Here is a 26,785-nt window from a genome sequence, read left to right as displayed (position 1 = left end):
AAGTAATACTGGCGTTACTTTATTGGGCACTTAAGATGTGCTGGGGACAGTACGCCTATAATTCTCAAAGCAACGCTGGAAGGCTGGAATTACTATCCCCCATTTACAGAGAAGACAAACGAGGCTCAAAAGGGAGGCGCGTAACGACACCAAGGTCAGATACTTAGACGGTTAGAAGCCAGGTTTAATTCCAAATCTAAAGTCGAAACCACTCCCGGATCAAAGGACAAAAGCAGAAATATTCGAAGAGCTATGGGAGAGGTGCGGACACTTCCGGGGGGAAGGAGGAAAACCAACGGGCTACGGAGGGCGGCGCAGGCGCTGCGCGCCAAGCTCGCGAGAGAACGTGCCCGGAGACTGAAGGCCCCCGCACCGCCCGCGCCGCCTGTCGATCACCTGGCCCCGCCCCACGCCGGCGCGCCCCCCGGCAAGCCCCGGCCGGGCGGGAAGCGAACGCGCGCTCCCTTCCGTTACCCTCCTCTTGCGGGAAGGGCGGGGGAGGCTGGAGGCGCGTGCTCGCGAGCTGCGTGCTCGCGTACGTCGCCGGGTTCGGCTGCGTCCGTCCCGCCGCCCGCCCGTTGCCGCCGCCGCCGTCGCCGCGCTTTCGCTTCGCCGGCCGCCGCCTAGGGGGGCTGGGGCCAGGCCAAGCCGCCGCCGCCGAAGCTGTTGCCGGGATGCCACGGGTGTACATCGGCCGCCTGAGCTACCAGGCCCGGGAGCGTGATGTGGAGCGCTTCTTTAAGGGCTACGGGAAGATCCTGGAAGTGGATCTGAAGAACGGGTGAGGAGGACGGAAGAGGGGCCTGCCGGGTGGGGACGGGGCCCCGGCGGTGGCGGGGAGGCCGCGGCGACGGGAGTGGGACGGCTACCCCGCGCGGAGCTGCCGGCCTGCTCCGGCTCCGCCATAGTCGCGGCGCCTCGGGGGCGCGGGTAGGCCCCGGTTCCCACTGCGCCTGCGCGGGTGGGGGTGGTGGAGGGATAATGGGAGCGATGGTGAGGCTCTGAGTGGGACGGGAAGAAGGAAAACCTGAGTGGGATTGGGGCGCTGGGAGGGAGGGCACAGCTCCAGGGCTCCGGGGAGGCCTGGGTTTTTCCTTCCCAGGCGCTGGAGCCGGAGCCTGGTTCATCTTCAGTAGAGACCGACCTTTCCCGCTCTGAGGGCTGCTGGAAACAAACAGATTTCCTCCTCCCTTTTCACCTCTTCCCCAGTCTAATGGATCAGATGGTCACAACGCATCTCTCCCGGGGACTGGAGCTCTGAAGGGACGCCCTTTTTAGACTTGCCATGTGCTACACTTTTTTGGGCGGGAGACTCTAGTTTGAGTAGTCTAGGGACGGTTTCGAAAGTATCGGCTTGCGGTGCTGAAAGCCTTCACCGTTCCCTCTACAAGGGTAAATTAAAGTCTTAGCCTGCTATCTTCAAGACTGCGTACAGAGTTTCCATGCTGGGGTTTCCGTTCTCCAACTTGCCAAAAAATTGTTTTGTCGTAGAATTTGTTAGAGAATAGTGGCCACCGTGACCAGTCAACTAGTTGATGTAGACGGAGACCTACAGTTTAGGAAATTGCTAACTTACTACCCACCCGGGTATGGTCTGTTACTTGTATTCCTAATCTACTTTGGTAGAGCAGGGCCCGCAGGGGCTACAAGTTTCAGGGGAAGCATGAGGAGTCAGCCCTGGAGAAGATATTCTACGGGGAAAACTGTGAGAACCGGGAAATGTTAGGTAGGACTTAAAAGACATGGATATAAAAAAATAAAAGGAGTGGGGGAAGCATTTTAGGGTACTAAACCTTGGCTGTTAGAAGAACTCTTGGCTTTTTTTTTTTTTTTAAGATCTACTTTGCAACAGGTCTGATATAGCTAGAGTTTACTCCCCAATGTAATACTAGCAACTAACACTTGAGAAGTTATAAAAGATACCTAGGTTGAGCATTTGAGAAAAATTGGAAGCTACAATGTACTCAAACTGTTGGCTGAGTTTAAAATTTTAACAAGTCATTTCAAATTGATTGTTAGGAAGGATCACCTTCTTACTAAGGAAAATGTCCTCCATCAAGTGTTTATTATGAATGCTGATTTCTTTTAGAGTAGAAGGTTTAGGAAGTTACTCATTTTGTTCAATAGAGCTTTCAGTTCTTAAACATACTAGATAAAGTGGGCAGGGGGATGTTCTTGTGATACATATCATATGTCTGAACAATCAAGTTCAAACTCCCAGTTTTCTTCAGAGCCCAATTAAGTTGACAGTAAATTTTGTGGGGAAAGCATGGGTTTTGAAAGCAAACAGGCCTGGGTCAAATCGTAGCTTCACCACTTACTACCTATGGGCAAGTTACTTCTCTGATTCTGAGTTTCCTCATCCACCAGGAAAAGGAAGATTAGAGATAATAGTTGTAAAGCATTTGGCTCATAGCTGTAAATGGTAGCTATAATCAAAGGGATTTGACCTTGATCATAAGGAGACATCTTAGCTTAAGTGTTTAGTAACACGAAGCGTATTTGGTGAGGTCTGTTCTCTAAGGTTACTCCAGTGATAGCAGGAAATGATGTTGATGTTAATAGGAAAGCTAATTAATGGAACAAATATGTTGATAACCGACAAGATGCCTCTACTGTGCTAAATGAAGGGAGGAGGCAGAAAACCAGTTCTGCCCTTGAGTGAATTAAGTGCTTGTGGTTATAACATACACTTCGAGTTAAGCAATGCTTGCTCTCAATTTAAACTCACGAAGTGAAACTTGGAATGGTTTGTCTGAAATAGGCTTTGAAGTGTGGATTGACTGGGGCTTGAAGTGTCTGGGAATAGTGTATGTCATAACTGGTGATGGTAGAATAAGGAAGAATTTTGAGATATAATAAACAGTCTAGCTTGGATTGAGTCTCATGAATGATCTAGAAGTTTAACAACATAAATCAGAAACAACTGTAAGATTTTACACTAGACATTCAAAATCATGGATAGGAGTTCAAATGCTCTGGAGGGAATAATTGAGCAACCTGAGAAATGGTGATCTAAGAGGAAGAATTGATCGATCCTTCCAGGACCCTAAATATGTGGGTCTCTTGGGGAACTATTCATTTTTACATTTGTGCTGCTAAACCATGATATGCATGAAATCTGTGATTGAAAGTCAAGGGAATGAAGAATGGGAAGTCATTTTAGGGATTTGAAGGCAGGTGTGACAGTCACCAAACAGGTGCACCTCCTGGTAGCATTCAGGAATCATTGCAGAGGAAAATGACTTCTGAACAAAGGACCAATGGTATATAGATGTATTTCAAGCAATTGACCGGATTAGATGGCAGTAGCACAGAGGAGTTTGAAAGGATGGCATAATTTAGCAACATGTGTAAGCTTATATAGTCCTGGAAACATAGGAAGGATAGTAGAGCCCCTTGAGAAGCCTTTTTAACATATCTGGATTGTGATTATTAGTAACTGAAACTCAAAAGATTTTGGATGGTTAGGGCTTTGAAGAATTGCTGAAGAGTTCAAATTTGTGGAAGTGAGATTTATCAGTAGACAGTAGCTATATTGAGCTGAAGGGTTGTAGGTAAAGTTCTGAATTAATGAAGTAGGCATAAAGCAGTGGTATAATAGAAAGTTGACCAAATGAGGCAGCAGATGAGCTCTCCAAAGGAGATTTAGTATCCAAGAGAACATTTTATGGACCCTCTTGGGATTAGGAGAAGGGAGATGTATGCAGTAGTGTATTGCCTGCTTTTATTGTACCAGGTAACCCTAATCTAGATTGCTTTAGTTTTAGAGAACTCCTGGAAGGATGGTTTAGTTTGGGACCACGAACATGACATAAATCTCCCACGACAGCATAGGCCACTCCAGATCCCCTCTGGTCTCCTCCATTTGTATGGGCCACACTAACGCCAGCAAGAGCCACGGTGGGCCAGGGGTCAAGGAAGCAACAATATTAGCAGCTGTTTGCAGCCTTCCAACTCTGTGGTAACTTTTGCTGTCTTTGATTATTTGTGAATTCTGTGAGCTTTCTTTTTTATTAGTAAATCACTTTTTTCATGTAAAATGTAGATTTTTTTTTTAAGTACAGTACTTTTGCCACAAAATATTGTGGTTTTGGTCTCAGATCTTTATATTTTAATTTTGCCATATTTTAGTCAATGAATTAAACATATCACATCCTAAGATTATTTTTGCCTAGTAGCTGGACAGGTAAACCCCCAAACCATTGAGGGTTTGGGGGGGTTTTGGGTTTTTGTTTTAGTTGGTTAAATGTGTGAATTAAAGCTCTCCAGGGAAACTTGGCTATAAATTTCAGAACCTTTGTTTCATATTACAGACAGTGAAATTGTGAACAGCCAGAATTTTCAGGGGTGTCCTGGTCTGTGTAGTTGGATTTTCATGATATCTAAGTATTACCAAGAAGTTTTTTGTTTTCACCCTCTGTTTTAAATTCCTTCAAGTAGAAGATACCCCTTAGTTAATATTTTAAATATGTTATGGCTTTCAGTGAGTCAAGTCGTTGTTCTTTTTGTCCCTGAGCACTGTAGGGCACTGTTAGGCCTGAGATACTGGGATGAATCTCTGCCAACCCCAGAACCTACAAAGAGATTTTCTCTTTTGACTGAATCCTTGATGCGAGCTTGTTTTTCTTCTTGTCTTTTAAAGAGGCAATAAGGGAAATATAATTGATGTTCCAGGTTATTGGTTTCTGGTTAATTGAACTGGTAGTTTAGTATTAAAAGCCCATTCTTGGGAACTCCCTGACAGTCCAGTGGTTAGGACTCTGTGCTTTCACTGCTGAGGACCCGGGTTCAATCCCGGGTCAGGGAACTAAGATCCTGCAAGCTGCGTGGTGTGGCCAAAAAAAAAGAAAAAAGCCCATACTTAATCTGTGTAACATTTCAAAATACTATGTATTTATTTCTGATTATAAAAATTGTACATATTTATTGTACATTTTTTTAAATATAGAGGACAAAAAATGAAAGATGACAGTACCTGCACTTTGAGACTTTTTGTCTTTTTCCGCACACAGGTGTATGCACTTCTTAAGCCTCCCCGCCCCCCTTTTTCACATTGGATTCGTACTGTACGTTCTGTTTTGTAACCAGCTTCTACCTAACAGCCTGATCCTTTTGTCGTTAAGTGTTCTTCCACAACCTAATTCTTAAGGGCTACATAGTATTCCCACATAATAATACTATTTAATGTACATAAGCAAAACCATGTTGCAAGACATTGCGGTTGTCTTTGGTTTTCCACTATTTTACACGTATATAACGCTGTGGCAAATATCCTTTATGTAAATCTTAGGGCAGATTCCCGAAAATGGACTTTGGAGTCAGAGTGTATATAGCTGTCCCTCAGTATAATCACAGGATTGGTTCCAGGACCCACTGCAGATACCCAAGTCTACGGATGCCCAAGTCCCATAGTCGTCCCTCCACACCCACGGGTTCAACCAACCCAGGATATGGAGAGCTGAGTGTACACATTTTTAACTTTTGCTACCTTTTGGTTTCCATGGTATTTGTTTATATTTTCACCTGCTGTATTTAAGAGTTCCTATTTTTCTGAATTCTCAACTACTCTTGATCATAATTTTTTAATATTATGACTTTTTAATTAGAACGTCTAAAAATATATATTAGGAAGTTGTCTTGCAGCCTTTAAGCCTTATCTGTTTAGCCTACCAAGCATAACAGGTTCAAGAACTTTTTTTAGAAAATAACTTTTTGACTGATTAGAAAATAAATACAGGTGCATTGTAGATAATTTAGACAATACCAACAGCAGAAAGTAGAAAAGAGGTATCATTAAGAATCCTTTTAACATAGACAAGGTCTTATGTGCAATTTTATGTCCCACTTTTTCTGCTTAATTTTTCTCATAGATTTTTTCTGTTACATAAAATCTTTCTCATAAACATCATTTAGGGCTGCATAAAATCCATTGTATGGCTATATCATGATTTACCCAACCATTCCTCCTAGGCTATCTCTCAATTCTTGCTGTTCTGTATAACCTTGTGATGGATATCACATGCAAAAAACTTTGTTTGCATTTTAGTCATTCCTTAGGACGGATTCTATGAAGTAAAATTCATGTGTCACAGTAGGAGTGAACACTTTGAAAGCTCTTGATGCGTATAGCCACATGTCCTGCAAAGCTGTGCCAGTTACACTTATACCAGCAGTGCATGAGCACGCCCATCATGGCAGCCTCGTCACCACTGAGCCGGCCGTACTGTTTAGAGTCTTTGCTAATTTAACAGGTGAAATGGTTTCAGGTGTTTTAACCAAGAACTTTTTCTTAAACAAATAAGAAATCATGAGAAACAGGGCTGTGGATTAAGTCGCATTCTGTCATTGTTTTATTCGTAGTATCAAGTGTAACTTACAAATGTGACCAAGTTGTTTTTGTACTGAAGTCTCTTGCTGAGGTCAACATACCTCCCCCCAAAATATTTTAGGTATGTTACTTTTTTTCTTAAGCCATGGGTAATTTTTAAATTTCTGTCATTTTGAAAAGTCATTGCCAAGAAACCATACCGTGCTACAGTTTGACCAAATGTTGCCACCTTAAACTGCCCTGGCTTGAGACTTCCACTCCTTGTTCCTGGTTTCCCAGTCAGTTTGTGATAAGAATAAACATCATCTGTAATTATTTGGCCAAGTCATTTAAAATCCCTATTCCTCAGTTTAATAGCTTGCTCCTCCCTTCCTTATTGATGTATCATGAATAAAAGGGCCACGTGAAGTATTTTTCCCTTCTTAAAAGGTAGGCACAGGATGTAGACTAGATAAAATGTGGTTTGGGTTCATGGTATTTTTGGATACATCGAAGTAACCTAAACAGCAAATTGGTTTGTTGTTGTTGTTTTTGCGGTACACAGGCCTCTCACTGCTGTGGCCTCTCCCGTTGCGGAGCGCAGGCTCCAGACGCGCAGGCTCAGCGGCCATGGCTCACGGGCCCAGCCGCTCCATGGCATGTGGGATCCTCCCAGACCGGGGCGTGAACCCATTTCCCCTGCATCGGCAGGTGGACTCTCAACCACTGCGCCAGCAGAGAAGCCCGCAAATTGTATTTTGAGATCCTCGGAAGAAAGGTGCTCCAAGCATCTGAGAGAATACTATTGGGGGTGGTATTTATAAGTTTGTAAGCTAACACTGAAATTTTAAAATAAGTGTTGTCTCTAGTTTGTACTGATGGGGAAACTGAGGCACGGGGGATTAAATGACAGGGCCAAGGTTACAAAATGAGTTATTGACAACTCCGAAAACTGAAGATCTTTCTTATTCACATACCAGATAGAGCATGGGTGGTGTCAGCCAAAGTTGCTCTCATGCTGTTTCCTTCCAGACGATTCATTCCTATCCTTTGGGGCTTGCCTCCAAGGGTGAGAAGGTAGTTCAGGTTCCACAGCCTGAAGTCCTTAGTCTCTCTGCAGAGGCTTCCAACAAGCTGCCAAGTTACTGCCAAAAGTGAGACAGGTGCTATTTTTTTTATGACGTTGGCCCCAGACAGAGACTGCTACTGATTCTCCACAGGCTACTCTGCAGAGCTGAAGGGTGGTATCAGCTTTGTGATGGCTGACCAGGGTAGGATCTATGCAAGTAAATGCAGTGAACAGTCTCTGTCCTGTTGTCATAGCTAGGGCTGTCTGGTCTTGGAGTATCCTGAAGGTGAGGGATGGATTGTGCCCTGGACTTGCACACCTGTATTTTGAGGAAGTGCCCTACATGACCTTTCCTGTGGGTTGAGATGAAAGTCTAGAGGTTCTGGAACTGCACATGATGCCTGAAGAGCCACTTAACGGGCCCTCCGCCAGGGCCCCAGCCGTGTCTTGTTCCTGGATGCCGGATGGGGGCCTCCATGAACACAGACCTCCAGGGCCTAGAGAGGGGGAAACTGGAGGAGGGAGGTTTGAATTCAGCCATCAGGAGTGAAAGAGGTGAGCAGGAGGCTTGGGTGAGGGGTCAGGAGCCACAGACCAGATGAACTGACTTTGAGAAAAGTTATTTCATGTGGATGAAATGAAGCTATTGATCCATTAATGTTTAAGGAATTTGAAACATCCATTAAAATATAAAGTGAATTAAATGACTGATTTTCAAGGGAAGGGCATCCCCAAGAAATAGCATGGGGAGTGGCATCTTTAACCAAAAAGAAAAAGAAACAGGGACTGTGGGGTGGTTATGAGGGACATGGAAACAGCCAAGATGGTCCCAAGAGGCATAATTTCTAAGAGGCTTTAACACCTGTTACCCTGCCTATAGTGTGGTTTTAGAGGTAAGTACAAACTGGTTTTGTTTGTAGCTTTGGTGTGGAATCAGGTAGTGTTGTCTGCTGAGTGTACACCTTTACTTCATTAACTACAAGTAACAGTGATTCTATCTTACGTTCTAGGAGTTTTATTCTAAATTAGCAATATGACTTTCATCTCTTGAGTTTTTTTAAAATTGTTTTTAATTTGTGATTGAGTCTTCATGAGCTTTAGTGTGTCATCAGGGAATAGTTGATCTCTTTTCTTGTGAGACCTTTTAATTTCATTTACCCTTAGTGTGGATAAGTGTCAGAAAATTGAAATATACACGGGTATGATTATGTTTGCTCCCCTTTAAGGAAAGCAGCCCTGTTGACTTTAAAAGGTCACAGTGAAACACTTCATTATGACAGAGGGGTTATAGTTGTGATAGTTTGATCCACAAACTATTTGCAAGTATGTTGCTTCCTGCGGGTAGTCCCATTTTATAGGATAGAAATATGGTAGCAGCCTAGTAAGAGTGAATTTGCTTAGTTCATTTTTGAAAGGCTTTTGGATAGTTGAAACAAAATGGCAAATAGGCCCATAGACCAGTTACAGAGTAAGACTAGATTTGAAATTGGTACAGATTCCTCTCTTGCTCCTGCTTTCTGAAGGAATTTTGTATTATCACTTAGTTTTTAGAATAATGATTGTTTCTGTTCTCTTTTCCTCACTCCAGTATGTGAATATTCCTGCAGAGATGGGCTGGTATTTTCTTAATGATTTGTTATCTTTCTCTATTTTCCTAGACTGGTGTTAAAATTTTGATAACTGACATACAGGTTTGGTTCCACTATTAGCTTAGAGGATGTTCACAACTTACTAGTATTAGTACACATCAGATGCAGAAATGGTATTTCTTGCCATTTAATATTTCTCATAAGATGCTAATATTCATGTGGGCATTTGTCTTCCACAGCATATAATTTGATGTAACTGATTTTCTGTGCTAGAGCTTGTGTTTCTCAAACTGTTTGCTCTGTGGACCACTTCTTTCCACTGGTGTGGAGATAGTAGAACATGGTGTTGGAGTGTTGATTTTAGGTTAGGACCTAGGGTTGAAGAATCCCAGGTGTTGGGTAGCCTTTACTTAACTGCTGTAAGCGTTCATTTCTTCATCTATGAGATTATCAGTAAATCTCAGAGTTGTGAACATTATTGTAAAGGATTTTGAAAAGGGAAAGAGTCCTGGTGGGCTAGAGTAGTCATGTTAATAGTGGTTTGGAGTTAAATCAGATCATAGATGGCTGTCATCTGCAAAGTACTTTTCTGGTTGCTGCCATAATCTTTGTATAATTGAAAGTCTGTAAACTTTATAGCATTCTTTGATTTCTCATCCATTTTTTTCCCACACCATTCATGCTTATATTTTTTGGTCCCGGTCACCATTCCTTACAAAACTAATTAAATGCATTCTTAAATACATAATACTGTCAATATCCATTCACATCTACCACCTCTAGGCCAAACCTTCCATCATCTCTATGCTGGTCTAATTTTTGCTGAGCCTTAAAACCAAAGACAGATTCCAGGGGTTAATATGGGGCCTCCAGAATGGGGATTGCACAGAATAATCTTATTTTTCCTCTATTCTTCTAGTCTGTTATGTTCTGAACCCACACATGTTTTCGGAAGGACCAGATGGCTGACACTGGCTAATGGGAACCAAAAGACGAGTGAAAGTAACCTGGTTGTCACATACTCCAAGCTTAGGGGTGCTTCACCTGCCCCAAGATCAATTTCTTTTTTCCTCTGGAGAATTGACCCAGCTGTATCAAAAAACGTTAATACAGCCTGGCTTATCTAAGGTTAGATTATCAAGTCAAGCAGCAGCATTTGTTGAATTTCAAAGGATTGTGCTCAGGACTGTGGGAGAAAAGAAACAGCTGCCTTTACAAAGGCACTGTGACCTTGTGGTTAAGAGCTTGGGTTTTGGAGTCAGATGGACCTGGGTTCTAATCCAGCTATACCGCTTAGGAGCGCCTTGACTACAAGCCAGTTGCTTAGCCTCTCCCAGTCTCATTTTTCTCATTGTAAAATGGGAGTAATAGCAGTAGTAGTGCATTCTTCGCATATGATATGAGGAATGAATGAAATATTATAGATGAATTATTTACTGTGTGCCAGGCACTGTTCTAAATATTAGCCTTTGTTAATATTAAAGAGCTCATAATCAAATGAGAGGATAAGCACAAACGAAAAAGAACAAGGCTTGAAAGGTCACCAAAACATTATCATGTAAAACATAAAATGAATAGAAGTGCTAATGCTAAAGACCGTGCTAAGACGCTTAGAGTCCGCAAGTTTCTGAGACTTCATGAAAGAGAATTCTCAAGTCTATGGAAGATGGTTGCTGTGATTCACCTTGCGTAATCAAGGCATTCCAGGTTCAGAGAATGGCATCAACAAAGATCTTTAGGAGTCAGTATAGACCTCTGAGCAAAAGAATGATAAAGCAGCAGACTTTCCCCACTTCATTTAAAGAGACAAGTTGACTAAGTAAAAATAGCCATATTCTTGAACGAAGGCAGGTGATCACACAGGAAGAGACCGCCCTGGGGGCCCAGCAGAAAGAGCACACTGTAAAACTAGGCAGCGCACTAAGTGGGCAACCAGAGAAGAACAGCCAAAGGCAATGACAGTGTTTTTAGGAGTGAATCAGGTGGTCAGGGGACCGAGAAGAGAGGAATCATGAGGTAGGTTTTCTTCTTTGAAGGTGGGGAAAGATCAAGTGCAGACTGAGCTGTGGCCAACGTTTGCAGACCAGGAATCCACACTAGCTCTAAGCAGAGAGCCCTTGGTGTGCGGGAACTGCCAGTTTGCCGACGCGAAAAGAGCCCCAGACTGGGTACTGGTGAGCCCTGAAGCCGCACCCCAGCTCTGCCACTCAGTGAGCACGGGTAAGTCATCCACCTTCCACGGGTGGCCGTGATGGCCCTCCCTCCTGAGGCCAAGGAGAGGGAGGCCGGAATGCCCAGAGCAGCCTCCTTCCTGTCTCAGGATAAAAAGGATCTCAGGAACCCACTTCGTGTGGTAGGAGCTCCTAGTGGTGGGTTATAAACAACCCTCGGTTACTGGGATAGTCAAATTGCAACCATAATCCGTGACTCAGAGCAGTGAATGTGACATTGGTTAATTCTACTTTGAGGGCCTGACCACTGCTTCCCTGGAATTTTGCAGACCGTTGGAATTGGGGGCACTTACATGGTTGTCACTCACAAGCATTCTCTGAGTTGGCCTCACCTGAGCACTAGAGAGTTGGTTGCAGAAGTGTCTTTCTGCAGTTTACCAAGCACTTTATGCAGAGAGCGAGAACTTCCATTTTTTATTACTATCCTGTTAGTGTGCCCTAACTTTTTTCACCTCATAACACAAGCTGGCTGAAGCCTAGGATCAACACTGAGTGCTTTGAAAGAGAGCTGTTTGATTCCTGTTCACTGAATGCCGTTTCTTTCAGGGTAGATTTAAGGGCTCTGCCCTTAAAGTACATTGCTGTTGACCCTAGTTTCAGGGTTCAAGCCACCCCATGGGTTAACTTCAACAGATGAAAATTTTTCCTTGGCTACAGCAACATCCCTAATCCTGACCAGCCATGGAGAGGTTCGGTTCTTGCAAGGAAAATGAGTGAATGTGGGAATGGCTCACCACATTGGGAAAACAAAACTCACATCCTGCTGATGGTTGGCTGAGGACTGTCATGTCCACATACAAAGAAAAGCATGTGGCACAGTTTTAGGACAAAGGTGAGCAGAGATCCACCGTGGAAAGGGGCAAATTTTTCTTATAGAGAGAACATCCAAGGCGTGCCCCGGCGGTAAGCAGTACTGGCGGGTGACAGCAGGCACACGCATGGAGGCTTGCTTTCCCTCGCTCCTCGTCCCCACGCCCCGTCAGTCAGCTGGTGGTGCGCACCCCCTTAGTCATGCCCTGTTCAGTGAAGATGTTTGGAAGACGGAGATGGCCCTAAGCCATTCCTGGAGGGGTGAGATAACTCCCCAGCCTCTTTAGTAGGACATACAGCGTGGTATTTGGGACCATTGGTGTAGGTTATTAGATCAGGGGAAGACTATTCAGCAACAACACAACCTCAGGTGGTAACTTTTCTTGGGTGAAAAAGTGTGATTAACATTTTGAAAATTGAAGTCTTGGAGTACTTTAGTTTTAAAAACATGTCATTCCAGTTCTAGAATTTCAGAGTTCTGACTGATAGTCTGAGCAGTACATCAGCTGTTGAATGAGGAAGACCAGCACACTTGGCAGTGGTATAAGAATGGACTAAAGTTGAGAACAGCCCACGTAATTCAACGTGGCTTTTGTTTGTGGTATCCAGAATACCTATCTATAGTTGGTAAGAATCATGGTGCCCACTTTTCTTAGAAAATGGCAGTAATTCCTCGGCCATCATTTTTTGACTAAATTTGTTGGGATTAAATGTGATCTAGAGGAAAAGAGTGGGAAAAGGCAATAGCAGAGAAACATTCAAGAAAGGAGTTTTTCTTTTAATTGAAAAAATTTACATTTAATAGGCCATGCTTTTTGTTCTTTCACATAGGTGTAGAGAGAAAGGTTGAAAGATACAACATCTGGGAGTCAAGCCAGAGGAGGCATATTGGTGGGGTTTTGGTTTGGTTTGGTTTTTATCAGTCCCTACCTTAGAGGGATTTATTAATTTGTCGTAGATTCATTCTCCTGAATTCCTTCATCTTCTTCATTCTCATACTAGAATTACTGAAAGATGGTTGTTTTTAATAGAGAAGAGGAGGGGTGTCTGCAGCTAGAATTGAGAAATTTATCTGCTGGGTTATGTTTGTAAGGCTTATCTACAGGTCACACCAGAGATATGTCTACATAAATACACACATGCCAACACATAGTGTGTGCACACATGAATGCGTGTATTTTATATCCCTCCTTTGACAAATGATTCAAAAGGAGAATACTTTTTGGGAGAGGAGATTAAAGCACAAAGGGATGTTAAGATTCATTTAGAAAGATTCTCCCATGTTACCAGGAAGAGCTTTGCTTTCTTAAAGGCACTAGAATTTAATTCAGAGACAGTTAAACTATTTAAATAAAACTAAAATTTCATCCCATTGTTAAGCCAGAGGAAGACTAATTTTCATTTTAACTGTCATACTTTTGATGTTAGGAGAAACCTCAGAGATACGTAGTATAGCTCCCTCATTTCACGGATAAACTAGGATCCAGAGGAATAAAATGATTTAAATGTGCTTTTCAGAGTTGGTTTATTGCAGAACCAGGACTAGAACCCAGGCCAGTTCCTGCTGCCCCAGTTTTAGGTAGAGTTCTGGAGTCATGCCACAGGCTTTGAGTGTCAGCTTTATTATGCACATTGTTTAATGCGGTGTGCCTCAGTTTCCCCATCTGTAAAACAGATAACAGTACCTGGCTCTTGGGTATTGTGATTATTAAATAAGATAACATTGTTTAGTACATAGAGATTACTTAATAAATATTAAGTGCCATTTTATTGTTGCTATCTAGTCTTCCTGCCTTAATTGGGGAACCCATTCACTCCACTTACTTACCAGTTACTCCGGTTACTTACCGAGTGAAGTAATTCTTGCAGTAAAACTGACCTAAATAAACAGTGATGTGGTAGAAACAACCACACACTGATCTGGTCTTTACTTTGCTCTCAGAACAGGAATCCTATCAGGTATGGTTTATGGTGCAGGAGTATATTTGGTTTAGTCTTCCAGGCCCACCCAGCATGTCAGTGACAGAGAGAAGTGACAGTCAGGTTCCTGATTTAATCCTTGGACTGGATTTTGACACTAAAATGTTCCAAATAGATTTTGTGGCTTTTCACAGAGTAGTAGCCAAGATTTTCCTGTGAAATAAATTTGATCTTAAGTCAGCTGTTTTAATAAGTTACTAGGATATCCCCAAAATGTGGCTAAGTAACTTGCTTGTTGAAGAAAATGGGGTGTTCTGTGACTTCTTTATTTAATCCTCGGGAGTCAGCGTTGTCCTTATGACATCACATCAGATGAGTTAGGGGCATTGAATGGTGCCAAGGCAGTGTGAACTCTTAGAGGGGCATGGAGGCCATTTTATCATGCCCATGTTGGATGTTTTCTCTCATCCCTCTATACTTGGCATCTGGGCAGGTGGACAAAGCAGACCTGTAACCAATCTTGACAACTAAATTAAGGAAGGTACTCTTGGGGGCAGGAGGTATTTTATGATCTATTTAGGAATAAACCAAAGCAGAAAGTAGTTAGATTTGATTTTTTTATTAGCTCTTTTTTATTTATTTTGTCTCTAAAAATGATAGTATAGCTTTCCTGATGACTCACTCTATTTAGGAAAGAAAAAAGTACCTGCAATATATTTTATCTATTAAAGATTTTTAATGATTATAAAGCACTTTTTAACATAGGAAGGTATTGATTTGGAGAGGCTTTACTTTGCCAAATATGACAATCATGGTCAAAATCATTCTTATTACGCTGCTCGGCAATTCCAGCTTATGGAAGTGTGAAACCATGTTTTAAAGATTTCATAACCCATAAGTTGAGCCAGGTGTCTTCTGAATTGTGTTATTGCAGAACATTTCCCATTAAACACTGGGTGTTTCTGTGTTACTTTTCTTTAATGGAGTTGAGATTCAGTGCCTTTTAAAGTTTGAATGCCACTCATAGACATTTCAGGATAAAGAACCCTCCAAAGTTTTTAGCTGTACATTGTCACCTTGAGAGACTCTTGTTTGATAGAAACTCTAATCTTTAGTAAAGGAGGAATTTCTCAATTCTGAGTTCTCTCACTTAACATGTTGCTGAGTACAGCATTACATGCTAAAGAAACTGGAATAATTTTGGTCAGGCTGGATAAACTTCTGGCAAGTCTTGTAACCTGTTTTTAGTTCCAGTAGGTGTAAACCCAGAGGGAAACGGTAGTCAGTATCTGCCTATATACATAGCTCTGTTAGAGTTTAAAGATGTTGCTTGTAACTTGTATGATTAAGATGGCTTTAGTTTGTAGGTATAGGCAGTGCTCACAAAGCTAGACTTTTCACAGCCACATCAGAGCAAACTAAGTTTCTTGATAACAGTTGATAGGGCGTTTGTTTAACCTTGCTTATAAATATCTTACAAATTTTGCCTTTTAGTTTTATAATTTGTACTCTTCAGCAGGCATTAATAGGATTGGGGTAGGGGGTTGTTTTCTTTTGGATATATGTTAAACCACCAAACCTGTTTGCTGGGAAATTCCTAGCACTACTGTGTAAAAGAAGTTTGCACAGTTTGTTTATAGATTTTAGAGAATTCCAGCCTACCTAAAACCTCATGGAAATGAATTTGGAATATCATGAGGAAGAGAATAGCTCCAGATTTTTTTCACTGGTAGTTTCTAGAATAGTTAATGCACTTGTGACTTATTTGTTTAGGTAGAGAAATGGGAACTTTAAAAAAATTTTTTTCTTTCACTGAGGAGAGTCAAGGTACTGTGATTTTTTTTTTTTCAACCTGGTTTGTTATTCCAAACATGATTTAACAGTTAAGACACAGTGCCTAAATGTAGGTCTAATTGTTCTCTAAGATACCACTTTGGGGCTAAAGCTAAAAAAAAAAATGAGTTTTTATGTGACTTGAAAGAGCAAATATTCAATCTTGTAGAATTATGTATTTTAATACCTTATACCAAGTATCCCTGTGGAGGTCTTTGCAGTTGCCACCAGCTACCTGGGGAACAGAAGAAGTGGTCTCTGTATATTTAGCCAGCCTCCTATTAGAAAGACAGGAGTCAGCCTTCAAAAGTCTCCCTGCCCTCTTGCAGTGCCTGTGGGCACAAAGCTGAGTGGTTTCTGCTAAAGGGAAGAGAAAGCTGGTCCGTAGTTTGCAAAACCCACCTAACCTTTGCTAAGCATGAACCTCATTGCTTTCTCTTTAATGTTAGTGAAGCTGGGTGTCAGAAGGGTGCCAACCAGGATTTTGTTTGCTTTCTTCTAGATATGGGTTTGTGGAGTTTGATGATCTGCGAGACGCAGATGATGCTGTTTATGAACTGAATGGCAAAGACCTTTGTGGTGAGCGAGTAATTGTTGAGCATGCCCGCGGCCCGCGACGAGATGGCAGTTACGGTTCTGGACGCAGTAAGCATTTAAAGGGCATTTGTATCAGTGACATGCCTCCGTTATTAAATGTTAATTTTTAAAGTAATTAATTAATTAATGTTACATTGAAATGTATTGATATTTAAGCCATTTGTTTTATAAATTTATGTATCTTTTTAAATGTAAAATTGCAAATAAACATCTTTAATAATGTTTAATTGTAATTAAATTAATGACATAAATTTATTGTTTTAATACTTTATAATTATGTTTAATGATGTGTGTTTGTGTTGTTGTTTTTTTTCTCTGTAATGCAATTGTTTAACATAGATTTAACAAAGACCTCAATGTTTTAATTAAAAGAATCCTTTGAGGCTAAGATGACTGCCTGTTCCATTTGCTGACCTTGGGTTACCTTTCCATGCGTGGCTCTTTGAACCATTGTGGCCCTTGGCTGACCAAAAACAGGAAGCCATGTGACGACCGCAACCTTTCCCCATTAGACCTGGGTGGTGAGGATCCCAAGGGTTAGACACAGATGAGATTAAACTGAAATAGGTGCCTGAAAATCTTTTTTTCGTATAAAATGTTCACAGAAACTTTAATCACTGTGAGTAACACCAGTAACTGATTTAGTAATTTGGTTATTGTTAAATTGTTGATAGTTTTTAATTTATGCATGTTAATTTTAAATATAAATATTAATGAATATACATACTTATAACTTTGTAAATTAAATTAAATTTTCATGTTAGCTGATTGCTTCTTTTTAAATCTAGATTAGAATTAAGGGTGGGGGTAGAGTTAAAATATATACTCTTTGGGGTGGGGGTAGATGGTATATTTAAGGGGAATATGTGCTGTATCATTTTTTCTTTTTCCTCCACTGAAGTAATCTCATCTATTTGAACCTTCCAAAGGTGGATATGGTTATAGAAGAAGTGGCCGAGATAAATATGGCCCTCCTACCCGCACAGAATACAGACTTATTGTGGAGAATTTGTCAAGTCGGTGCAGCTGGCAAGACCTAAAGGTTTGGGCCCTGTTAACCTTCTGGGTTACAGTTGGGTAGGAGTTAAAGTTGAGTTAAGGAAAGAGGTTATTTTATGCAGGCCCAGGCACACAGAGAAAACTTACCCAAAGCAATTGGAGATTTTCCAATTAAAGTTTCCATAGGAACACAAAAGACACTGGAATCTCACTGCTACTGTATGTTATGGGGCCAGCATGCTAAGGACAACCTATGTTCTGTGAAATTTTCCTCTGTAGAGAGTGTTACAGAGAGGTAACAATGTAGTTTCTCCCTAATAAAGGAAAAACGGCAGCCGGCAGTTTCCTGCAGTATTAGTTGTAATATGCAAGTTTGTGTCCGCTTCCATTGTAGAGCCGCATTGGTGAAAATGACTATCTGACCCATGTTCTTTTCTAAGATTTGTTTTTCATTGAATATTTGTCCTGAAAGAGTTTTAATGTCAACAAGTCCAGTCCAGTGGTGTACTGGCCATGCAGTGTACTGACCACAGCTCGTTTTTTGAAAATGGTGTTGGTTTTTAATCTCAAAAGAGAAAAAACCTTATTGAGCGTGCCTTAACCTGGATGGTCTTAGGAGGGCAAATGTAAAGGTTGCTCAGAGCTTCCTATCTCACTTCTCATTTTAAGTCCATCATTAAACAAGTCATCTCTAGCAAAATGAGTGAGTATGTTTAGGTTCAGCAAAAAGTAGTAACTTATCAAAGCACTTTTACATCTTTTTTTTTTTACATCTTTATTGGAGTATAATTGCTTTACAATGGTGTGTTAGTTTCTGCTTTATAACAAAGTAAATCTTTTTTCTTTTTTTCATGTGCTCTCAACAGTCTTTAGCGAACAAAGATAAGATCCAGAAAACGTTAATTCACACAGTTGGTCGTAGCAGAAGAGCTGAGACTAAAACATATGCTGGTATTTTTTCTAGTACAGTGTTGGTTGTCAGTATTACAGCAGGCCCTTACTGAGTGTCTGCCAACAGGGCCGTCCTCTGAAGGAATGACTCCAGTATTCTGAGAGTTAGGATTGAACATTCTGGGTAGAAACTAGAGAGGCTTTCAAACTTGGGGTTAAAATGGAGCCTAGCCAGCCTCCTCAGTTGGTTTTATACTTCTGTGTGTTTGGCAGTTTCCCTCTCAGCAAAGGAGAGGAGTCGAGCCAATTTCCCAGGAAGTCAAGGGAGCCTTCAGAGCAGGACTTTGGAGCTCACCTGCCTGGGTGGAATCCCAGCTCTGCCACTTATCAGTTATTTTACTCTAGCAACTTACTTTCCTCTTGCACTTCATATTCCTCAACTATAAAATGGGAGAAATACTCATTTCTACTCAGAGTTATTGTGAGAAATGAATGCATTTTTATATAAAAAGCCTAGAATGGTTCCAGGCACAAATGCTAGCTATTAATCACGGAAATGCAAAAATAAAACTAATGTAGGGTGGTATATTGTTAGTTTTTTAAAATGTATAAATTCATAATACCCAGTGGTCGTGTTGAGTTGAAATTTATAGAGTAGTGGCATTGAGAATTGGTCGTTTTACCCACGGTGCGGGTGTTGCTAAGAATTTAGGTCCAGAAGTCTGGCTGCTTATGTTCAGACCCCAGCTCCTTCACTTACTACCTGAACGACCTTGAGCAGTTTGCTTAATATCTCTTGTATTTCATTTCCCTGTAAAATAGGGATAATGATTGTATCTACCTCATGTGGCTGTAAATAGGACTAAGTTAATTAAATCCTACCTATCATCCAGTGAACATTCAATATGTTATCAGCTATTATTATTAATTTGGAAGTATGGCAATATCTCAACTTGCCCAGGACAGTCCCAGGTGTGGCATAACTTAATAGCATCTTCCTTTACTCTTAGATGTATCCCAGTTTGGATGATAAATTATATGGGCTCCCTGCCTTTTTCCCAGAGCCCCCATTCCCAGCTGAAGTAAATAAATTTTTGCATGAAGACGGTCATTGCTAGATTATGAATAACGGCCAAGGACTATATATAAAACGCAGAAGTCCCAGCAATTGGGAAACCTCAGAAAAAGTATTGGACACACTAATTATGAAGAATGTAATGTATGTTAAGACATGTAAACATTTTATGATGCAGTGAGTAGAGGAATAGTATCAAATGGCATATAGTCAGTGTTTGCAACTTTGCAAAATAGGGAGAGGAAAGCAATAACAAAAATGAACTGCTGTTGAATATTCATGTATTCATTCCACAACTGTTCGTTATTGAGTATATATTATATACAAACAAACATGGGGAAATTGGCCACAAGACCCCAGATTTCATTTTCTTTTTAAACACTAATCACATCTTCTCTTATTTATATATCACTTCAGTATTTATCTGTCATGTTAGTTGTATTCTCTCATTGGGTTATATTAAGTCCTCAAAGAGAATGAGGAAAGAGGCTTACAGTGGTGAAGGGACATGGGTGGTCATTCCACTTCAAAGCCAGAGCTGGAAAATATTGTTCTGTTGTCTTTTTGTCTTTCGTAATCCATTTTTGAATTTGTTTACCTTTTACCTTAGATATTTATCTACAGCTATACATGTTTTCAATAAGAATTTATGATGAAATGCAAAAGACCTGAGTTAAATGTAGTAACTTGAGCTTCTAAAGCTTCTATAGACAAAGAACTTGCCACTATAAAATTTGGGAAATGATAGTTAACTAAAAAATTTTATATTCAAACAAAACTATTTAAAGAAACAGTTAAATTATTTATTTATTATCTCTACTACCCACCTAATGCCTAACACTTCAAAGAACCTCAGTAAATGGTCGATGTGTAGTTGGAAATAACTTAAGAGTCAACTTCATTCTGAGGAAAGCTAGCATTTCTTCCTAGAGGAAAGGGAAAACTTTCATTATGATGATGTTAGATATTTTCACAAAATGTGTCTTAACCTATTGGGGGATTTCGTTTTTCTTCAGGATTATATGCGTCAGGCGGGAGAAGTGACCTATGCAGATGCTCACAAGGGACGCAAAAATGAAGGGGTGATTGAATTTGTGTCTTACTCTGATATGAAAAGAGCTTTGGAAAAGTTAGATGGAACTGAAGTCAATGGCAGAAAAATCAGATTAGTTGAAGACAAGCCTGGTTCTAGACGACGCCGGTCCTACTCCAGGAGCCGGAGTCACTCAAGGTACTACTGATGTGTCGGCGCTTGCTGTAAATTCATTAATGAGCATGTAGATAATCCATTTTCATTCTTCTGTTGAAGTCTCAGTACCATGGTTCCGTCTGGTCCAGTTACTCAGAACTTTGAACTGAACATTTATTTGTAAAACTCTTGAACTCTTTTGTCATGAGTACAAACAGAAGTAAAGTCCTTTTTCTGACGCAGGTATCAGTGACCTTCTCTCACGTTTCTTCTTGGGTCCCCTAAATCATACCATTACTGGGGGTGAACATGACAACTCACCCCTTGTTACTCTCCCAGATACTCCAGCTACTCAGGAGTGGAGACTTTGTCTTATTTGGTGGCTGTTTTGCAGATGGGCCAGGCATGTGTGAACAAGACACACATGCTCCGTGCCCTCATGAAACTCAATCTAGTGGAGAAGACGGGCATTGAGCAAATAATTACCATTGTGATAAGTATGTCAGAGGGAAAGTACGTGGCCCAACTCGTCCAGAGAGCTGGCAGAGGCTTCCCTAAGGACATGTCATAGAAGCTGAGACCTAAAGGATGAGTTGGACATGGTGGGCAGAGAGGGGGGATAGTGCCTTTTTAGCAGAGAGAGCAGCGTATTTTGAAGGCCCTGTTGTGGGGAAGGAGGAAGCAGAGGAGCGTGGCTTGAGATGAGGCAAAGAAGAGCGAGATCCTGCTGAGCCACAGGGCAGGTTAAGGGTTTAAGAGTAGCGGGAAGTCATTAGTCAAAGCTTTTCAGGTTTTGTTGTTTTGTTGTTTAACTCTTTATTATGGAAAACAATACATAAAGCATTAGAGAAAATATGAACCTTGAGTCCCCTTACACTTATCACCCATCCAGCTTCAGTATCTTTTATTTTGCCAGTCTTGTTTCATCACCCCCTCCTGCTTCATTGTTTGGAGGCAAATCTAGACATCCTGTCATTCTGCCTATAAAGTGGGTATCTCTAACCTTTTATTTTATAAATTTATTTATTTATTTATTTTATAAATTGATTGATTGATTTTTGACTGCATTGGGTCTTCTTTGCTGTGCCTGGGCTTTCTTTAGTTGTATCATACAGGGGTTACTCTTCATTGCGGTGCACGGGCTTCTCTTTTCGGTGGCTTCTCCTGTTGTGGAGCACGGGCTCTAGGTGCATGGCCTTCAGTAGTTGAAGCATGCGGGCTCAGTAGTTGTGGCTTGTGGGCTCTAGAGCACGGGCTCAGCAGTTGTGGTACACAGGCTTAGTTGCTCCGCGCATGTGGGATCTTCCCAGACCAGGGCTCGAACCCGTGTTCCCTGCATTGGCAGGTGGATTCTTAACCACTGTGCCACCAGGGAAGCCCTAACCTTTTAAATAAAATCATGAGGCCATACCACAGCAACACATCTGTATTCAACTTTCCCCAATTGCCTCAAATATGTATGTATTTTTCTTGTTGGTTTGTTCATATTAGAATCCCAACTAGGTGTACACATTGCAATCAGATGACATGTGTCTTAATTCTCCTTTTAATCATGGCTGCATCCTCCTTCACCCTCTTTTTATTTTCCATCCATTTAGTTGTGGAAGAAACGGTTTTCTGTTTTGAAGATTTTTCCATAGTTGAGATTTTGCAGATTGTGCTCTTCCGGTGATGTCTAACACATCCCTTTATCCTGTCCCTCATATTTCCTGTAAAGTCATAGTTAGGTCTTGCGGGCATTTAGAGTAAGGCCATCATTTTAGCAGGTGCTTTGTACTTGCTGTTGCAGCATTCGCGTGGTGTGTGGATGTCCCACTTTGAATGATGATAACATGCATCCGTGTGGGCCGTCCACTATACAGTTCTGCACCAGCATTCCACCCAATAGTGGAATTATTAACATCTGCTGATAGTCATCACCTCGAGCCATTCAGCTGTGGTTGTAACATTCTGACTATCTAGTTTTCTGTTCTTTGTGCATTTAAAGGCTGTAGTTCTATGAAGGATGATTTCCCTCTTCCACCCTTTTGCTACCACCCTAAAATAAATTTTTTATAAGAAATGGAAAATAAAAATTGATACCTTTGTTTACCAATTTCCAGTATATTGAATGTGCCTAGCAACACCCAAAGGTGGTGGTGAGGTTGCTTGTTTAGTATTATTTTGAATGAGTTCTTGGATCTTTGCATATGTAATGTTTGGTCCATTGCAGTCAATTTGGTTTTGCTCCGATTGTTCTGTCTTTGGTCATTGGGAGCCCTTCAGGTTGGCTTCTCTGTCTTTTGGTTTTGTTTGATTTTTCTGTGACTGTGCTTTACTAAATACTTCCCCAAAGTTTTTATTGCAGCATTTTCAAACATAAAATGTTGAAAGAATAGTTCATAAACACTCATATGCTCTCCTTATAGCTTCAACAGTTGCTAAAATCCTGCCTTTCTCTCTGTATATTTATAGACACGCCCTATACATAAATAAATGTAGCATTTGAAGGGAGGTTATGAAGAGTGACACTTCGCCCCCAGATACTTCAGCGTGTGTCTCCAAGAACGCGGATAAGCACAATTGTGTCTTCCAGCCTAAGAACGTTAACAGTGATCCCGGAAAGTCATCTAGTGTCCAGGCTGTATTCAGATTTCCCCAGTTGTTCATGGCTGTCCTTAGAGCTGTGTTTTCTCCTGGCCAGGATCCATCCAGTCATGTATTGCAAGGGGTTATTGGGTCTCTTCAGTCTGAAGCAGTCCCCCGCCTCATCCCCCCACCCCACCCCATGACAATTACTTTTCTTAGCTTTTTTTTTTTAAATACTGTCCCACATTCTGAATTTATGTTTCCTCTTTGTATTGTTGTACTTTATCCCCTGAGCTTCTATAAACTGGAAGTTAGGTCTAGAGAGGTGTGATTGAGACACAGATTAAACATTCTGAGCAAGAGTCCTTTCATAGATGATAGTGCCCAGGAATCTTGGAAAGTCTCTTTCCATCATGATGAGAGGTTCCGTCTTTGCCTTTCCTGCCCTGCACCTGGAATTGGTCATTTTCCCCAAGGGTTGCTTTTGGAAAGAAACGACAGAGTCCACAGTCTCGGCTTATTAGAGACTCTTTAATCTTGGAGGGTACAGTTGACCCTTGAACAAGCGGGGTTGGGGTGCCAGCCCTTCACATCCACAGTGCCCACACCTGTGGATTCAGCCAGCCACAGATCGTGAGGTACTGTAGTGCGTACCTATTGAAATACCCCGTGTGTAAGTGGCCCCGGGCAGTTCAGACCCATGTTGTTCAAGAGTCCTCTGTATTTTTAAAACAGCTCTCTGGTCTCAGTTGAATAAATAAGTGAAGGGCAAAAGTGTATGCAGGAAGACTGGTTAGGGGGCTGCTGCGGAACCAGGGAGAGTGGTGGTGGCTTGCTGGGGGGCAGCCGAGGTGGATGAACTGGAGAAGGTTGAGAGGAGATTCAGCAGTGCAGAAGAGGGTGAGGCAGAGAGGGGAGTCGAGGGTGGCTGTGGCTCCTCGTGTGAGGAACTGGTGAATAACAGCGGCATCGGTGGGAATAAGGAAGGAACCCAGCAAAAAGAACAGGTCTGGGGGGCAGTGGGTTCAGGAATGGAGGCACTACGAGTTTCAGGCAGGCCATCCAGGTGGAGTGTTTGCGGGTGACTGGATCTCTGGGCCCAGAGCACAGGAGAGAGTTCTCTTTCAGCTTTGTGCCTGGACACAGCCAGGGCCATGCATATTTTTTGATAGAAAGGATGTCTGAATTGACTCGTTTCAGCCAGCGTTTTGTCAGCAAGTATTAAAAACAAAAAAACTTTCTCCCCTAGATCTCGCTCTCGAAGCAGACATTCTCGTAAGAGCAGAAGCCGAAGTGGCAGCAGCAAAAGCAGTCATTCTAAGAGTAGATCCCGATCCAGGTAGGTCTTCCTGGTATTCACGCAGGGCCCACGTGTACCGTTTCCCACTTTGGTGTTAATGGTGTTCCCAGTCTTCCCTCACCCAGGATTCCCAGCTCTGGACTGGAGTCTCGGGGGTTCAGAAAGCAGTCCTTGGCCAGCACAAGCCGGGCTTTGTGTTGTGGGCACAGCTCCACACATAGCTTTAGTCTGTTCTCATGAGCAGCCTGAAAGTACAAAGTCACATGCGGCTTCGCCGTCCCCGTGTCTCCCCAGGTCAGGCTCCCGTTCCCGGAGCAAGAGCCGCAGCCGCAGCCAGAGCCGCAGCCGCAGCAAGAAGGACAAGAGCCGGAGCCCCAGCAAGGACCAGAGCCGGAGCCGCAGCCGCAGCGCCGACAAGCGCCGCAGCAAGAGCAAGGACCAGGCCGAGGAGAAGGTCCAGAACAGCGACAGCACCGGCAAGTCCAAGAGCCGCAGCCCCAGCAGGCAGAAAAGCAAGAGCAAAAGCAGAAGCCGCAGTCAGGAGAGGGGCGCGCCGGAGAAGCGGGGCAGCGTGAGCAGGGGCCGGAGCCAGGAGAAGAGCCTGCGTAAGAGCCGCAGCCGCAGCCCAGGAGGCAGCCGCAGCCGCAGCCGCAGCAAAAGCAAGGACAAGAGGAAGGGGAGGAAGAGGAGCAGGGGGGAGAGCCGCAGCCGCAGCCGCAGCCGCAGCCGCAGGAAGCGAGGCGGCAAGCGAGACAGCAAGCCGGGCAGCAGCAAGAAGAAGAAGAAGGAAGACGCCGACCGCTCCCCGTCCAGATCGCGGTCCCGCTCGGGCTCGAAGGAGCGGGAACACGCCAAGTCCGAGTCTGGCCAGAGGGAAGGCCGAGGGGAGAGTGAGGATGCTGGCACCAATCAGGAGACCCGGTCCAGGTCGCGGTCCAATTCCAAATCAAAACCAAACCTCCCATCAGAATCACGCTCCAGATCAAAGTCCGCGTCAAAAACCCGATCCCGGTCCAAGTCTAGATCCAGGTCTGCGTCCAGATCGCGCTCCCGGTCTAGATCCAGGTCCCACTCAAGGTCCTAACTGGCTACGACCACAGCTGGAACTCCCCGAGAAGTCTTTTGTACATGTTTGGTAGCCGTAGCACAAGTGATTGAAGTAGAACATATGTCACTGCTGTACATTTTTAACTCCCCTAATGGTGTGTCTACAATTGTTAAGTCTAAGCGCTTCCTCTCCGTAAAGCCTCCTGGCGTCAGGCCTTCCTGCTTGACTGAAAGCAGTCTCCTCTTTGAAAACCCCCTTTACTCATGGCCCACAGTAGAATATCCAAAATGCCTTGGCTTTGAGGCCTGGCCTTTCCTACAGGGAGCTCAGTACCTGGATGTCTTTAAGGCTGGAATGATGACATAGGTAGGTATGGTGAGTTCAACCATTTTGCCCTTGGATTGATGCCCTTTGATGTATGCCATTTAGTGAAAGTGCTAAGTCTTAAGTTTCCTCCCACTTTGGTTTCATATTTTTGGACTTAACAAAGTTGTGAATAGCACAGTCGAGGAAAATTGATACCTGCAGTAACCCATAGGAAATAAACTGTAGAGTTCCATATTCTGGTATTGTGATTATATTGTTTTATATTAAAAAAGAAAAGAAAAGAATTTTTTTTAATTTTATTTTTCCCCGTCTTGCAAAGTATAGTGACCCCTGTTTCCATTAAATTTGAATAAAGACTATTTTTGCTTGACAAAATTTCATGGTGCTTGAATTGATGTTGCATTTCCTGATCTATCTTGCTATCTTTTTCTTAGCATAAAAAGTTCATGGTATAATGGCTGTTTTGTTCCTTGAGCTCACCCATGGGTAGGTAGGTAGCCAACACTTTTCCTGAAGGATTTTTCTCACCCAACAGAAAAAAGTCGAGTTTCTTAGGGGTTTATAAATCCTTCCTATCAAGACTCCTATGGCCAAGCTGATAAGTGAATCAATTTGGCAACTCAGAGCATCACCACATGAGCTCTTCATGAACAGAGTTCTTTCTTCTGTGCTGATTGTTGAATGTCTTGCCATGATGAATCTGAAGCGTAGGATACCTCATCGCCTTAGAATTTGGATTAATCAAAACCAGGAAGAAGATCCATTCAGGATTACCCTTGTCCCACTCACTCTCTGCGTTACTTGTCTGACCTGTCTCTATAGGAGGTTCCAGAGATAGAGTGGTTCTGATCTGGTCTCCACCGTTGAGGGACTGTAGAGAGGCATCAATCAGAGCAGGAGGGAAGCTTGGGAGGAGAGAGAGCCCCTTTCTTTCCAGACTGCTGCCTGTGGACGTACTGGGGGCTGTTCCTAGATTTAAAATGCTGTCCTGTTGCCTTCTATGGACCATACCCTGTACAACATGCTGGG

General features: G+C 42.5%; 1 protein-coding gene across 1 annotated transcript; it reads left to right on the top strand.

Annotated features, from left to right (window-relative positions):
* Positions 1-441: 441 nt before the first annotated feature.
* On the top strand, positions 442-26,144 carry SRSF4 (serine and arginine rich splicing factor 4). The gene is made up of 6 exons (XM_024766602.1): positions 442-781; positions 16,265-16,407; positions 17,289-17,401; positions 20,341-20,555; positions 24,331-24,420; positions 24,676-26,144. Exons 1-6 carry the CDS (start codon positions 675-677, stop codon positions 25,463-25,465), a joined length of 1,458 nt encoding a protein of 485 aa, XP_024622370.1. The 5' UTR covers positions 442-674; the 3' UTR covers positions 25,466-26,144.
* The last annotated feature ends 641 nt before the right edge of the window (positions 26,145-26,785 follow it).

This window comes from Neophocaena asiaeorientalis, unplaced genomic scaffold (assembly GCF_003031525.2).
Source record: "Neophocaena asiaeorientalis asiaeorientalis breed wild unplaced genomic scaffold, Neophocaena_asiaeorientalis_V1.1 scaffold79, whole genome shotgun sequence".
Taxonomy (NCBI): domain Eukaryota; kingdom Metazoa; phylum Chordata; class Mammalia; order Artiodactyla; family Phocoenidae; genus Neophocaena; species Neophocaena asiaeorientalis.
Note: the sequence above shows the minus strand (reverse complement) of the source record. Positions and strands in the feature narration are given on the sequence as shown.